At 43.5% G+C, this 14,533-nt stretch overlaps 1 protein-coding gene across 1 annotated transcript in view; it reads right to left on the bottom strand.

Annotated features, from left to right (window-relative positions):
- CPED1 (cadherin like and PC-esterase domain containing 1) overlaps positions 1 to 14,533 on the bottom strand; it is a 181,279-nt gene that overhangs the window by 130,406 nt on the left and 36,340 nt on the right. The window contains exons 4-5 of the mRNA XM_054173871.1: positions 5,659 to 5,765; positions 1,851 to 1,926 (exon numbers count right to left, since the gene is read on the bottom strand). Coding sequence (XP_054029846.1) covers positions 1,851 to 1,926; positions 5,659 to 5,765 — 183 coding nt within the window. The remainder of the gene's footprint in view (positions 1 to 1,850; positions 1,927 to 5,658; positions 5,766 to 14,533) is intronic.

Here is a 14,533-nt window from a genome sequence, read left to right as displayed (position 1 = left end):
GAGGGAGCTGGGGTTACTTAGCCTGGAGAAGAGGAGGCTCAGGGGAGACCTTATTACTCTCTACAACTACCTGAAGGGAGGTTGTAGACAGACGGATATTGGTCTCTTCTCCCAGGCAGCCAGTACCAGAACAAGAGGACACAGTCTCAGGCTGCGCCAGGGGAGGTTTAGGTTGGAGGTTAGGAAAAAGTTCTATACAGAGAGAGTGATTGCCCATTGGAATGGGCTGCCTGGGGAGGTGGGGGAGTCGCCATCATTGGAGGTTTTCAGGAGAAGACTTGATGGGGTGCTTGGTGCCATGGGTTAGTTGTTTAGGTGGTGTTGGATTGGTTGATGGGTTGGACGCGATGATCTTGAAGGTCTTTTCCAACCTGGTTTATTCTATGTATTCTATTCTATGTATGACTTTCTGATAAAGGATTCTTGTGGGACCTGGGTAGGTGTTCGTTACACTGAGTGTTCCTTCTGATCAGTTTTGACAGTGTACAGCACCATGAAAATGGAAATCTCCAATTTAAACTGACTCTCACCATGTACCTCTTTAAGGGAAACACTTCATATGGGCTTTAAATGTTGGTAAATCATTAGATAAAACAATGCCAAAATTAAAAGGGAAAATATGGTATGCTTAGGTTAGGAACCATCTAACCTCAGCTTTAGTCAGGCATCCAAATGTCAGGTATTTAATCTAAACTACTTGTCTAGGATCCATTTACAGTGAGCAGTGAGAAGTAATTGAGTAGTAAGGACCTGCAGAAGGTAACTCAATGCACCTATTGTAAAGTCATAATTTAAAATCAAATGCAGTGTTTCTAGGTGCTCTGCTCTCTCCACTGACTTAGGACAAATACTAGAATACTGCTACAGAGGATACTTAACTTCTTAATGATTAAATGGGAGAGGGAGAGGGAGAGGGAGAGGGAGAGGGAGAGGGAGAGGGAGAGGGAGAGGGAGAGGGAGAGGGAGAGGGAGAGGGAGAGGGAGAGGGAGAGGGAGAGGGAGAGGGAGAGGGAGAGGGAGAGGGAGAGGGAGAGGGAGAGGGAGAGGGAGAGGGAGAGGGGGGAGGGGAAAGACTGGACTGATCAGTCTAACATATTTGCCTGCAAACAAGGCTCAATGCTAATGAAATAAATGTGGTGTTGGTTGTTACTAGATTACAAAAAAGACAACGTTTCTTATAAGCAAAATTATGTAGTGAAGATAGAGGAAAAAAATCTAAAGTGGCACCGGTGTTGAATATTTAGTAGTGTAATTGAGACCATGTCCCTCCCACCGTGGTTTAAGTAGACCTGATATGGTGCACAACAGGGTTTTTTCCCCCAGTTTCTGTTAAAAGCTGAATTTGACCCATAGTAAATTAGAATTCCCTGGCAACTTGCCCATAACCTTTAAACTTTTCTGGTTGATGAACTTAATGCACAAAGGCTTTTTATCAGTAAACTGTGTCTGGATGGGAACCAAACTCTGACTCCTACTCCTTCTCCATGCCACAACATTTTTGTAAAGCTGAGCAAACACATTACACCGAACCCAGGGCTTTGAAGTGTAAACACCAACACACATATTAACATGAAGCAGTCCAAAAATAAGGCTCTCATATCCACGTTATTTCTGCAGTATGCAATATCTAAACAATGCAATATCTCTTTACCTGAAAAGACACTGCATAACTGTGATCTGCATTTAAGTGGTGTCTGAAATGGATTATCATTCTTGTTTCATTCCCACTCGCCCGCATTCATGACCAAAACTAAAAGTAATTGTAAGCCTGATGGTCTCATCTCAGAGGCTTGCTGTGACAGCTATTAAAAGACCATCACCACGCATGCAGTTTTAAGAAATTAGGTTACCTGAAAAGGCTTTCATTATCTGACATATTCCCTCTTCTCTGCAAAGGAAATGCTGGATTTCTGGAAGTAGGTTTACCTGTATGTTAAAAAAAAAAACCAAGAAGCTTTAATGATGTAATTCAGGAAAGCACTCATTTTCCTGGAGCCTTCAATAGGTTTGTGTTTAATTCATCAGAGACACTTCATATGCTAATCTCCTGTCGGTGTCAAAAGGGAATCACAACTTTGCCAACCTTGCAACATGGGATAATGAAATTAAAAATGGGGTTTCCTCCTCCTCCATGGCCACCCCAAAACAAACCCCTAAACTTGCAGCTCTCCTCCCTGCTGCTGAGTTTTCACTTCTTGCCTGTCCCCTTTTCAGTCTCTGCAGGTTCTCCATTCTCTGTCAGTTATCATTCACTGCCTCGTTCTTTGTGGAAATAGCCTATGCCTTTTGAATTGCTGTGCTTGGTAGCAGTGGTAATCTAATGTAGCTAAACCACACTCAGGCTCTGCAACAAAGAACTCTGTTGCACTGTGGTATGATCAATGCCAGCAACAAGTAACATTAGGCCAATATTTAAAGTCATGCGGAGACATGGGCCATCTGGTTTCAGTCCCTGCTGAGCTGCAGACTTCCTGAGAGAAGTTGGACAATTCCTTTGATCACCTTGTGTCTCAGTTATTCATGTGTGAAACTTCTGGACATTTCAGAGAGATGTAAGGATTATTATATTGCATGGCATTAGAAGCTCAGATATGATAATATTGGTAGAAATAGTAAAAAGAACAAAACCAAACCATTGTGCAGAAGCCTAGAGTTTTTATGATCTGAATCCAAAGCATATATGTTTCTAGCACACTGGAACTGCTATGAGAAATGCACTTAGATAAGGCAGTCTGTCCCAGGGAACTCCAGTGTACATACTCTGGCTTCTGTGGACACACAATGTTTTCTTGTATTCTCATGAAGTCATTGTGCCCCTGTACTCTGCACTGGTTAGGCCACACCTTGAGTCCTGTGTCCAGTTCTGGGCCCCTCAGTTTAAGAAGGACATTGAGACTCTTGAACGTGTCCAGAGAAGGGCAACGAGGCTGGGGAGAGGCCTTGAGCACAGCCCTGTGAGGAGAGGCTGAGGGAGCTGGGGTTGTTTAGCCTGCAGAAGAGGAGGCTCACGGGAGACCTTCTTGCTGTCTACAACTACCTTAAGGGAGGTTGTAGCCAGGAGGGAGTTGGTCTCTTCTCCCAGGCAACCAGCACCAGAGTAAGAGGACACAGTCTCAAGCTGCACCAGGGTAGATTTAGGCTGGATGTTAGGAAGAAGTTCTTCGTAGATAGAGTGATTGGCCATTGGAATGTGCTGCCCAGGGAGGTGGTGGAGTCACCATCCTTGGAGGTGTTAAAAAAGGGATTGGACGTGGCACTTGAAGCCATGCTTTAGTAGTCATGAGGTCTGCGGTGACAGGTTGGACTTGATGATCTTTGAGGTCTCTTCCAATCTTATTGATTCTATGATTCTATAACAGAACTAAATACCTTTTAAAAGCATTTCTATTTCTTCCAGTTGCTCAGGTCTGAATCTATACTTTTGGGTCTTGCCATTATTATGTGTCATTTCACTTGAATCATAGAATTGTAGAATCATAGAATCAACCAGGCTAGAAAAGACCTCAGAGATCATCAAGTCCAACCTATTACCTAATACCTAACACCTCATGACTAACTAAATCATGGCTTCAAGTGACACATAAAATCCTTTTTTGAACATCTCTAGGGATGGTGACTCCACCACCTCCCTGGGCAGCACATTCCAATGGCCAATCACTCTTTCTATGAAGAACTTCTTCCTAACATCCAGCCTAAACTTCCCCTGGTACAGCTTAACACTGTCCTCTTGTTCTGGTGCTGGTTGCCTGGGAGACAAGACTAGCCCCCTCCTGGCTACAACCTCTCTTCAGGTAGTTGTAGAGAGCAATAAGGGTTCCTCTGAGCCTCCCCTTCTCCAGGCTAAACAACCCCAGCTCCCTCAGCTTCTCCTCATAGGGCTGTGCTCCAAACCCTTCACCAGCTTTGTTGCCCTTCTCTGGGCACATTCAAGTGCCTCAATGTCCTTCTTAAATTGAGGGTACCCAGAACTGGACACAGTACTCAAGGTGTGGCTTAACCAGTGCTGAGCACAGGGCACAATGACTTCCCTGCTCCTGCAGACCACACTATTTCTGACACAGGCCAGGATGGCATTGGTCTTCTTGGCCACCTGGGCACACTGCTAGCTCAAAATATTTCAATGCTTGAAATACAAGCCAAACTGGGTCAAAGGTTTGTTCACATTTTTTCAAACAAAGACCTCAGTTTAAGACATATATTTTTACCAACAGCTCAGGTGCTTATTTAAACATATAATTAACCTAAATAAGTAATCTAAATTGTGCCCACAACATGGGGGGTCAAAGCAAGCCTGAAAATACCAAGAAATCCTCACACCACTGATGCTTTGGATTGTAAGTAGAGTGGAGTGCCAGAGCAAGGAGCTCCCATGAAGGCCCTGGAGGAGGACAGTGATCCAGCTCTCACCTTATCAATTGTAGGAGCACTGTCACTGTTTGGAGATGTGCCTGAGTAATGTTTACAAAGGACCAACTGTATTAGAGGAAACGCCGTAGTTATACACGATGTGAAGCCTAAATTAGTCCAACTTTATCTTCTGTATATGGCATGTTTCTGAAATATTGCATGCTTTTGCTAGTTGTTTCTCCCCATTTCTGAATTCCCTTTTCCAATGGGGTTAAATTGCTTAAGTTGAGCTTGACTTCTGTAGACACTTTTGCTGCCTGATACACTGGTTAAGGTTAGCCAAGAACAGAAAAGTTGAAGCTAAAGAAGAGAAAAGGACAACCTGACTTTGAGTTGTCACAGTTTTCAGTATTTACACTGAAATATTTACATCCAAGATAGCATACTATATCCAAATGAGAAATTGCTCTCTACAACTACCTGAAGGGAGGTTGTAGCCAGGAGGAGGCTGGTCTCTTCTCCCAGGCAACCAGCACCAGAACAAGAGGGCACAATCTCAAGCTGCACCAGTTTAGGTTCTTCCCTTCCTCCTGGGCTCATCTTTACTCTTCCCTTCCTCCTGGGCTCAACTTTACTCCCAAATTCTCCTCACTCTTCCTCTGCAGAGGTCCAGGTGAAGGGCAATGGAGGTCATGATCAGTTTGTCATACATTGTCTCCACCACTCTTTCCACCTCAGGGGGAGGACTCCTAACACTTATGCTGCTTCAGTTTGGGGCTCCTCCCACAGGCAACAGTTTTCCATCAACTTCTCTAATATAAGTCTCTCCCATAGGCTGCAGTTCTTCATGAACTGCTCCAGAATGGGTGCCTTCTACAGGGTCACCAGTTTAGGCTCAAGGTGAGGAGAAAGTTCTTCACAGAGAGAGTCATTCGCCATTGCAATGTGCTGCCCAGGGAGGCATCCCTGGGTGTGTTCAACGGGGGATTGGACGTGGCACTCGATGCCATGGTCTAGTCACAAGGTCTTGAGCGATAGGTTGGACTTGATGATCTTTGAGGTCTCTTCCAACCTTGGTGATACTGTGATACTGTGATTATTAGGTGGGATATAGAGAACGAAATGCTGGCATCTGACAAATATTTCTTAACAGATGGGAAATGTGAATAAACTTTTTTACTTATGTTAAACTATGTTGCTGCAGTATAAAATAAGAATTAGATACTTTCATTCTCTTGAGTGACTACTGAAATCTGGGGCTAGTCCTGTTATCTCATTCTCCCCACAAAGGATAACGCAATCATTTTATACCTTCTGGAAAAGCTCTAAATGATGTAAGTCTTCGGTTTGAATGCAGCCAGCATCATCTTTTTTTCTGGAAGACAAGCAGATCAAAAGGTCCCAAGGGCTTATACCACCTATCAGGAAAGAAAAGAAATATATTGGAAAAGGAAATATCATACAATCCCTATTAAAAAAAAATAAATCCTAAACAAACAAAACACTGAGCCAAATTCTGAGGAACAGCAAACAGTTGGAGTGCTAAGTTCGTGAACAGCTACAGGTGGCAGAAGAAAAAAAGACATATTCACTACCACAGTTCAAGCTTTGAAACTATAGGTATTTCATAGTTGGCATCTTCTGTAATACCTGCCTACTGATGTCCAGCTCCCTAATGTTTGACCTGTTCACCATTCAGAAATGAAAACCCTCTGTAACATGGTGCTGCTTTACTTTGTGTTGTTTCTTTTCTGAACACCTCAACACACACACTTAAAATGCACGTCCACTACACCCTGTGTGATCTTCTGTGGTCTTTCAGTATTGTGAAGTAGATGTTAGAGGAAGCAATACTAGTTTTGTTATTGAAAACAGCAGGAGCTCCTAGTCTAAGGCTTGTTCTAACAAATTCCTAAATATTGGATGCCAGATTGACAACATCTAGAACTGGTGTACAAGTGGGAATTAAGTTGCACTGAGCAAGCTGCTGGCTTCTGAGCTAGTTCTAGGATGCTTCCTCTCTGGGGCAAAACTGATCTGTGGGATGGTAGGGTTCTATGATCAGAAAACAAGCAGCACTGGGAGCAGAGATGGCTGCTTGAAGAGGATCCAAAACTAAATTGCTCTAATTAAAATACCATTATGTATTAGATGATACAAATAGGTCTTAGAGTTTGCCCTTATCATACATGTGAGGTAGAAATGCCAATGTGGCTTCAAAAGATCTTATGTTCTTCTGTATACAGCCTTCACAATCTGGGCTACTTAGAGACCATGTCACCTTTCAAAAGATTACCAGAATCATGATATCTGTTGAGGACACCATGAATACATTCAATAAAGGGTAAAGCATTTCACTGACAGGGTGACAGTAAGAAATAAAGAACTTCCAAACAGAAAGGGCAAAGAGGGAAGCTGTACAGCATCCGAGGCAGGGTATGGCATTGTGCCAAAGCTCTCTGCAGGACAGCTATTTCACTGATTAGTTGTTTGGCTCTTTTTCACGAGTTTGGGAAGATTATGTGTATTTTATTCCCTTTTGTTCTACTTGTCTGTTATACCTTCCTAATCTTATTAGATTACTCCTGTTTATAGTCCCACTGGTGGCCCACGGATTTACTTCAGCTGCTTTCCCTCTCCAAAATGTAATATTTTCCTATCCCACTCACAAATACCAAGCAGGGTGAAGATTTCACTTAAGGAGATATAATAATTTATGTTAAGTGCAGTAATGAACTGATCATGCAAAATGGGTCCAAGACTATGAAAGTAACTGTCCATTTTTTCCTTTTTTTAATGTTTATAAGCAGCTTGACAAAGCTGTAAGAGATGAATTTTCAGTTACTCCACGTCCATTACTGTGGAGAAGTCTTCAATTTCCCATTACAGTCAGCAGTGTTATGGTATTAAACTAATTAAGGCATTGCAAAACTTAGGCAAGGCAGATTCACTACGTGCACCTTTGTGGAAGAGACTAATACAAAATTGCAGGTGGGTAAAAATGGTACAGATTGCAAATAAATGAAACAGTAAAGACACATGCAAGCAAATACTTCATTTTACTGCAAAAGATGGAGGGTGTTAACCTACTCAATAGCCTCACCAGCTATGTAATTATCAGATAAGCAAGTCGTTATGCCTTTGGCTAAACACATTTGAATAAATCATTATAATTACATATAAAGCACAATGCCAAGCTGCCTGCAAATTGAAAGGGAACTGGAGGGAACTCCATTTCTCAGAAGCAGTTAATTTCTTTCCCTTGTTTATTGTTACGCATCCTGGCCAGCAATGAATTTGATCCCTGACTCTAAAGGGTACGCTGCTCTTTGCCTTCAGGACACAGCAGAGTTATCAATATGAATGTACTGAAGAGAAGAAGAGGAAAAAGGGCCCTCAGATCTAGTGTGTTTCTGAGCCAGTGTCCAGGAAGTAGAATAGTTAACTGCTAGGAACAATTTTTTCAGGAGGGGTTGAATGCTTGCCATTATTTGTGGGGTTTATTTAGAGTAATCAGACTTCTAGCCAGTTATTTCAGTACAGAACAATCAGAACTGAACCATGTCTATTTATAGCAAACAGGAGACTTCCTATTAGAAAAATAACATACACCTAGTACTGTCCCTCAGACTCAGGCTGACAGAGCAGTAGGATTTGTATTTGAGGTATCAATAGATTCCTGATCAGCTGTACCTGAAAAGAAGTGTTCTTTGAAAACAAAAATGAAAGAGTCATGTGTGACAACAGTTATTTAGCTCTGGAACAGACTCCCTCATGAACTGACATGGCCTAAGAATTGCCTGTGTCATTCTTCACACAGCTTAACCTCTTGTGGAAAACAAACAGCTGTGATTATGAGCCAGTCTCCCTTCTGCAGGTGTAATGATTATAAAGCTGTATCTCATCAAAACAGTGCTAATGTCCCAGTATTAATATTCCAGCAAAGGATCTCAAGCTGTGAGACACTGTGTTTTAATACAAAAGAAAATCCTTTTCACAAAAATTAATGCTAAAGCAAAGCAAGGTACAACATGTGCCCAATTCATTTTGCCCTGCAAGGAGCCTCATCCTGAATTTTGATACGAAAGAACTTTGAAAATCAAACACCATTTTAATCTTTCAGGCACATCTTCCTGCATGTCATTCATTTGAGGCAATTAAAAGGCTGGTTGGCTTTATTTTTACTTCAACTTCTACTCAATTTGCAATTTTGCACTCACTTGCACCAGCAGCCCAAAATTAATCAATTTGGAAGCAAAAAGGCTGGGGAGAGCTCTTGAGCACAACCCCTATGAGGAGAGGCTGAGGGAGCTGGGCTCAGGGGAGACCTTATTGCTCTCTACAACTACCTGAAGGGAGGTTGTAGCCAGGTGTGGGTTGGTCTCTTCTCCCAGGCAACCAGCACCAGAACAAGAGGACACAGTCTCAAGCTGTGCCAGGGCAGGTTTAAGCTGGATGTTAGGAAGTTCTTCACAGATAGAGTGATTGGCCATTGGAATGGGCTGTCCAGGGAGGTGGTGGAGTCACCATCACTGGAGGTGTTTAGGAAGAGACTGGATGGAGCACTTGGTGCCATGGTTTAGTTGATTAGATGGTGTTGGGTGATAGGTTGGACTTGATGATCTCAAAGGTCTTTTCCAACCTGGTTAATTGTATCCTATTCTATTCTCAAGCTGCACCAGGGGAGGTTTAGACTGGATGTTAAGAAGAAGTTCTTCACAGAGAGGGTGATTGGCCATTGGAATGTGCTGCCCAGGGAGGTGGTGGAGTCACCATCCTTGGAGGTGTTTAAGAGGAGACTTGATGGGGTGCTTGGTGCCATGGTTTAGTTGATTAAATGGTGTTGGATGATAGGTTGGATGCGATGATCTTGAAGGTCTCTTCCAACATGGTCTATTCTATTCTATTCTATTCTATTCTATTCTATTCTATTCTATTCTATTCTATTCTATTCTATGGCAAAAACTTCCCCCAAATTATGAGGTGTTAGGTCATGATGTGTTAGGTATTAGGTAATAGGTTGGACTTGATGATCTCTGAGGTCTTTTCCAACCTGGTTGATTCTATGATTCTAAGATGACATGAAACAGCCAATATTTGTTTGTCAAGAAAGTGTATTTGGTCTTCATTTAATTTCTTCTGATAGAGTAACTGATTTAGTGAACAATGGAACAGTTCCCTTTAGTAGCACTATTTACACATAACACACCTGTAAGGTAGGTGAACAGCCATTTGAAAAAAATAAACTCTTCATTATGAAAGGGAATTTTTTGGAGAGCTGAACTGTTGAAATTTTTCAGTAAGAAAGTGAAGGAATAGCAAATGCACTCATAAATGGCAAATTGCACCTTACTGAGGGGCAGTATGAGCACTTTGGGAAACACAAGCAGAATTTAAAGCAATTTTGATAAATGATCCAAATTCAACCTCAGGAAATCCAGGACAAGTTAAAAATGCCATGACTCAAAAGGAGAAATCAGATGGACTAAAAGAATCAGCCAGAGAGCAGTACTGCAGAAAAGAACCAGATTTGTAAATGGTGCATGATTTAATGTAATACCATTGCAAAACACCACCCCACCCCTCCACCCCTTCCCCAAGTGTAAATAGCTTTGGATTTGCTGGCAAAGATTTATTGGTGTTGAAATAGTTGAGTGCTTCCCTTTAACATTGCAGTTTGAATTTATTCCATGTCAATTCCCCACAGAATTCTAAGTAACAGAGTCTATTTCATTTTATTCATGACCCTGCAGACATTAAGCCTCGCAAGCCAGCCTGTTTATGGGTGTTACCTACAAGGAACGCTGGCTAATCCTTCTGCTGCAGATAGTGCTGGTCATGCATCATCAGTAATACTGGTTTTCAGTTTTGGAAAACACAGTTTCAGTAAAGGCTTACAAAAAGGAGATGGATTTTGGAAGACCTTATATTGAGTCTGACTGAGATTAATCAGAGAATCACAGAATTGTTTTGGTTGGAAAAGACCCTTAAGATCATCAAGTGCAACTTTCCACCTAACACCACCATGGCCATTAAAACATGTCCTGAAGTGCAATGTCTACACACTTCTTGAACACCTGTAGGGACAGTGTCCACTACCTCTCTGAGTAACCTATTCCAGTGCTTGACAATTCTTTCAGTAATATCCAAACTAAAGCTCTCCTGGCACAATTTCAGGCTATTTCCTCTTGTCCTGTTGCCTGATATGAGGGAGAAGAGAGCAATGCCCACATCACTACAATCTCCTTTCAAGCAGTTGTAGAGAGCATCCTCTTCACCAAGCTGAACAATCTCAGCTCCCTCTGCCACTCCTCCTAAGACTTGTTCTTGGAGCCTTCACCAGCTTCATTGCTCTTCTCAGGACATTCTGCAATACCTCAGTGTCTTTCTTGTAGTGAGGGCCCCAAAAATGAACACAGTATTCAAGGTGCAGCCACCCCAGTGCTGAGTACAGCTGACCACTTCCCTTCTCCTGCTGGCCGCACTATTCCTGATACTGGCCAGATTGTTAGTGGTCTTCTTGGCCACCTGAGCACATTGCTGGCTCATGTTCAGACATCTGTCAACCAGCACCCTGAGGTCTTTCTCTATTGCATAGCTTTCCAGCTACTGTCCCCTAAACCTGTAGCATTGCATGGGGTTCTTGTAGCCCAAGAGCAGCACCCAGCACATGGCTTTGTTAAACCTCATACAAATGACCTCAATCTGGCCATTCAGGTCTCTTTGCAGAGCTTTCCTACCCTCAAGCAGATCAACACTCCCACCCAATTTAATGTAATATGCAAACTTACTGGGAATGCACTCAATTCCCTCATCCAGATCATTGATAAATACACTGAAGAGAGCTGTCCCCAGCAGTGAGCCCTGGGGAACATGACTTCTGACCAGCCACCAACTGGATTAACACCATTCTTTGGGCTTGTCCATCCAACCAGTTCTTAACCCAGAGAAGCATGCATCCATACAAGCCATAAGCAGCCAGTCTCTTCAGAACAATGTGGTGGGAAATAGTGTCAAAGGCTTTACTGCAGTCCACATAAACACCATCCACCACCTTTTCCTCATCCATTGAGTCGTAGACCCTTGTCACAGAAGTGGATGAGGTTTGTCATGCAGGACCCACCCTTCATGAACCTGTGCTGACTGTGTCTGACCCCCTGGTTTCCCCACACATGCTGCATAATGGCACTCAAGATGTTTTGCTCCATGACCTTCACTGGCACCAAGGCCAGACTGACAGGCCTGTAGTTCCCCCAGGTGCTCCTTCCAGTATTTCTTGTAGATGGGCATCACATTTGCTGATCACCAGTCAGATGGGACCCCCTCAGTTCACCAGGACTGCTGGTAACTGATGGAAAATGGCTTGGTGAGCATTTCCACCAACTCCCTCAGTACCGTCAAGGGTATGCCTTTGTGCGCCATAGACTTGTGTGTGTGTGCAGCAGGTCACTAACCATCTCCTCTTGGATTATGGGGACTTCATTCTGCTCCCCATCCCTATCTTCCAGCTCAGGGGGCTGAGTATCCAGTGAACAACTGGTCTTACTACCAAAGACTGAGGCAAAGAAGGTATTGAGTACCTCAGCCTTTTCCTCATCCTTGACCACTATGTTTCCCCCTGAATCCAACAAAGGACAGATTCTCCTTAGTCCTCCTTTTGTTGCTAGTATTTTTGTAGAAGGATTTTGGGTTCTCTTTAACAGATGAAGCCAAATTCATTTTGTGTTGGACTTTGTCCATTCTAATTTTCTCCCTGAATTGCCTCATGACAATCTTGTAGTCCTCCTGCGTGGCCTGACCCTTTTCCCAATGACCATAGACTCTCCTTTTTTCCCTAAGCAGGAACCAAGTGTCTCTGTTCAGCCAGGCCATCCAACTTTAAACAAGGTAGAGGAATATGTTTTACAAAACAGGCTTCAGCCCTGCAATGTAGTCAGTTTATAGGAGACAAAGGTTTGCTAGTCAAGTTAGGGCGGAAGAATCACCAGATGCCTGAAAGACAGAACTACTGCCTCACTGCCTGACTCTGGACTGTGGGATGCCTCTCAGTATCTTAGAGTACAGCAGGAGTGTGTGATGGGGTTTAGGGATGTGGGAATTCTACACCTCAGAAGATCTGAGTTTCGCTGATAAAGCTCCAGGGTAAAATGTCCTTTGAAGCCTATTTCTGGTTATGGCAGCTTGCCTGTTCCTCTTGTGCAAACATCAGAATGCCACTTGTCGGACTGAATGCTTTCTCTGTGTTAGTGATAAAGCCTTTTACAAGTTTTTGATATCACTATTTCATTTGTGGGGCTTTCTTTAAAGGAATGTATCATATAAATGTGCAGGAATTTTTCCTCAGTGCAGCTGCTGGGAGTGTTTTTTCCTTTTGGCTCTCGACAGTGAAGAGCTATCATCAGTTTGACATCACTAGAACAAAAATGAAGAAGTGATCATCCTGCTGATGGAATGTGTAGGAAAAGACAGCCAGGGTTCTTATATTTCCTGAACTGTTCTGCAAAGCAGTTATTCACCTGCACATGCACAAACCTTCTGCTGTTTCACATGTGCTCCAGTATACTTTGTGAGACTGACTGTACTCTGCCATAACACACAGTCCAGCCCAGTAACCACCTGCTTAACTAGATAAATTAGGCTGCAATCTTTTGACATATTAATTGCAGTGTAGCATTCTAAGTGCAAAAAAATCCCCATCCTATGTATGAAGCTGAGATTGCTGGACACAGTCAATTCATTCACAAAATACCTTTTACAGTTGCTGTATAGCTGCCAGGGAAAGGCTGCAGGAATCCTGAGGACAGTCACTATTCAACCCCCCCTTGAGGATGATCAGGGTTTTATTTTGGCTCAGCTACCCCCTAACTAAGAGGATCTGAAATGCCAAGGGAAGCATTCATTGTGGATGAGAGGCTGGCAAGAACTGAGTGGAACCAATCTAATTCCAAAGACAGCTCATCTGTCCCTGGGCAGCTAAGCACAAAACATTTCCCTGTGCTCAAGAGTTAATGCACAGCCACATCTGAGTTCAGCATTTGGGGAATGAAATAGCCATCTGAAATCCTATCACAGTGTCTCACCCATAAAAACAGGGCAATGCTTGACTAGTCTGTAACTCTTCTACAAATAACGTGCAGAGCTGCTATGTCTAACTACAAATGGGGAGGTGTAAAGCTTCCACTCTTGTCTGAAAAAGGTGAATTATTTATCACTGTTTCTTACAATCAGGAAGGGCCAGGCTGCAAGACTTGTTTTCTTGTCAATCCAAAGCAGAATTTTAAAAGTACAAAAATAAATGAGTGTAACAAGTCAAGAGCTACCTGTTCCTGCCAGAAGTCTTCTCAGATTTGGTCTTAGACTCTAAAACTGCCTTGGACCTACCTATTGAGTCCATCATCAGTAAATTTGCAGACAAGACCAAGCTGGGGGCAGAAGTTGATCTGCTGGAGGATAGAGAGGCTTTGCAGAGGGACCTCGACAGGCTGGACAGATGGGCAGAGTCCAACGGCATGGGACTGAACACATCCAAGTGCCGGGTTCTGCACATTGGCCACAACAACCCCATGCAGAGCTACAGGCTGGGGTCAGAGTGGCTGGAGAGCAGCCAGGCAGAGAGGGACCTGGGGGTACTAGTCAATGGTAAGCTGAACATGAGCCTGCAGTGTGCCCAGGCAGCCAGGAGGGCAAATGGCATCCTGGCCTGCATCAAGAACAGTGTGGCCAGCAGGAACAGGGAAGTCATTGTGCCCCTGTACTCTGCATTGGTTAGGCCACACCTTGAGTCCTGTGTACAGTTCTGAGCCCCTCAGTTTAAGAAGGACATCGAGACACTTGAACATGTCCAGAGAAGGGCAATGAGGCTGGGGAGAGGCCTTGAGCACAAGCCCTATGAGAAGAGGCTGAGGGAGCTGGGATTGTTTAGCCTGGAGAAGAGGAGGCTCAGGGGAGACTTCATTGCTGTCTACAACTACCCGAAAGGTGGTTGTTGCCAGGAGGGTTTGGTCTGTTCTCCCAGGCAACCAGTACCAGAACAAGAGGACACAGTCTCAAGCTGTGCCAGGGGAAGTTTAGTCTTGAGGTGAGGAGAAAGTTGTTCACCGAGCGAGTCATTCATCATTGGAATGTGCTGCCCAGGGAGGTGGTGGAGTCACCATCCCTGGAGGTGTTCAAGAGGAGATTGGACGTG

This window comes from Dryobates pubescens, chromosome 27 (assembly GCF_014839835.1).
Source record: "Dryobates pubescens isolate bDryPub1 chromosome 27, bDryPub1.pri, whole genome shotgun sequence".
Taxonomy (NCBI): domain Eukaryota; kingdom Metazoa; phylum Chordata; class Aves; order Piciformes; family Picidae; genus Dryobates; species Dryobates pubescens.
The sequence above is the reverse complement of the archived record's forward strand: the minus strand, read 5'-3'. Positions and strand labels throughout refer to the sequence as shown.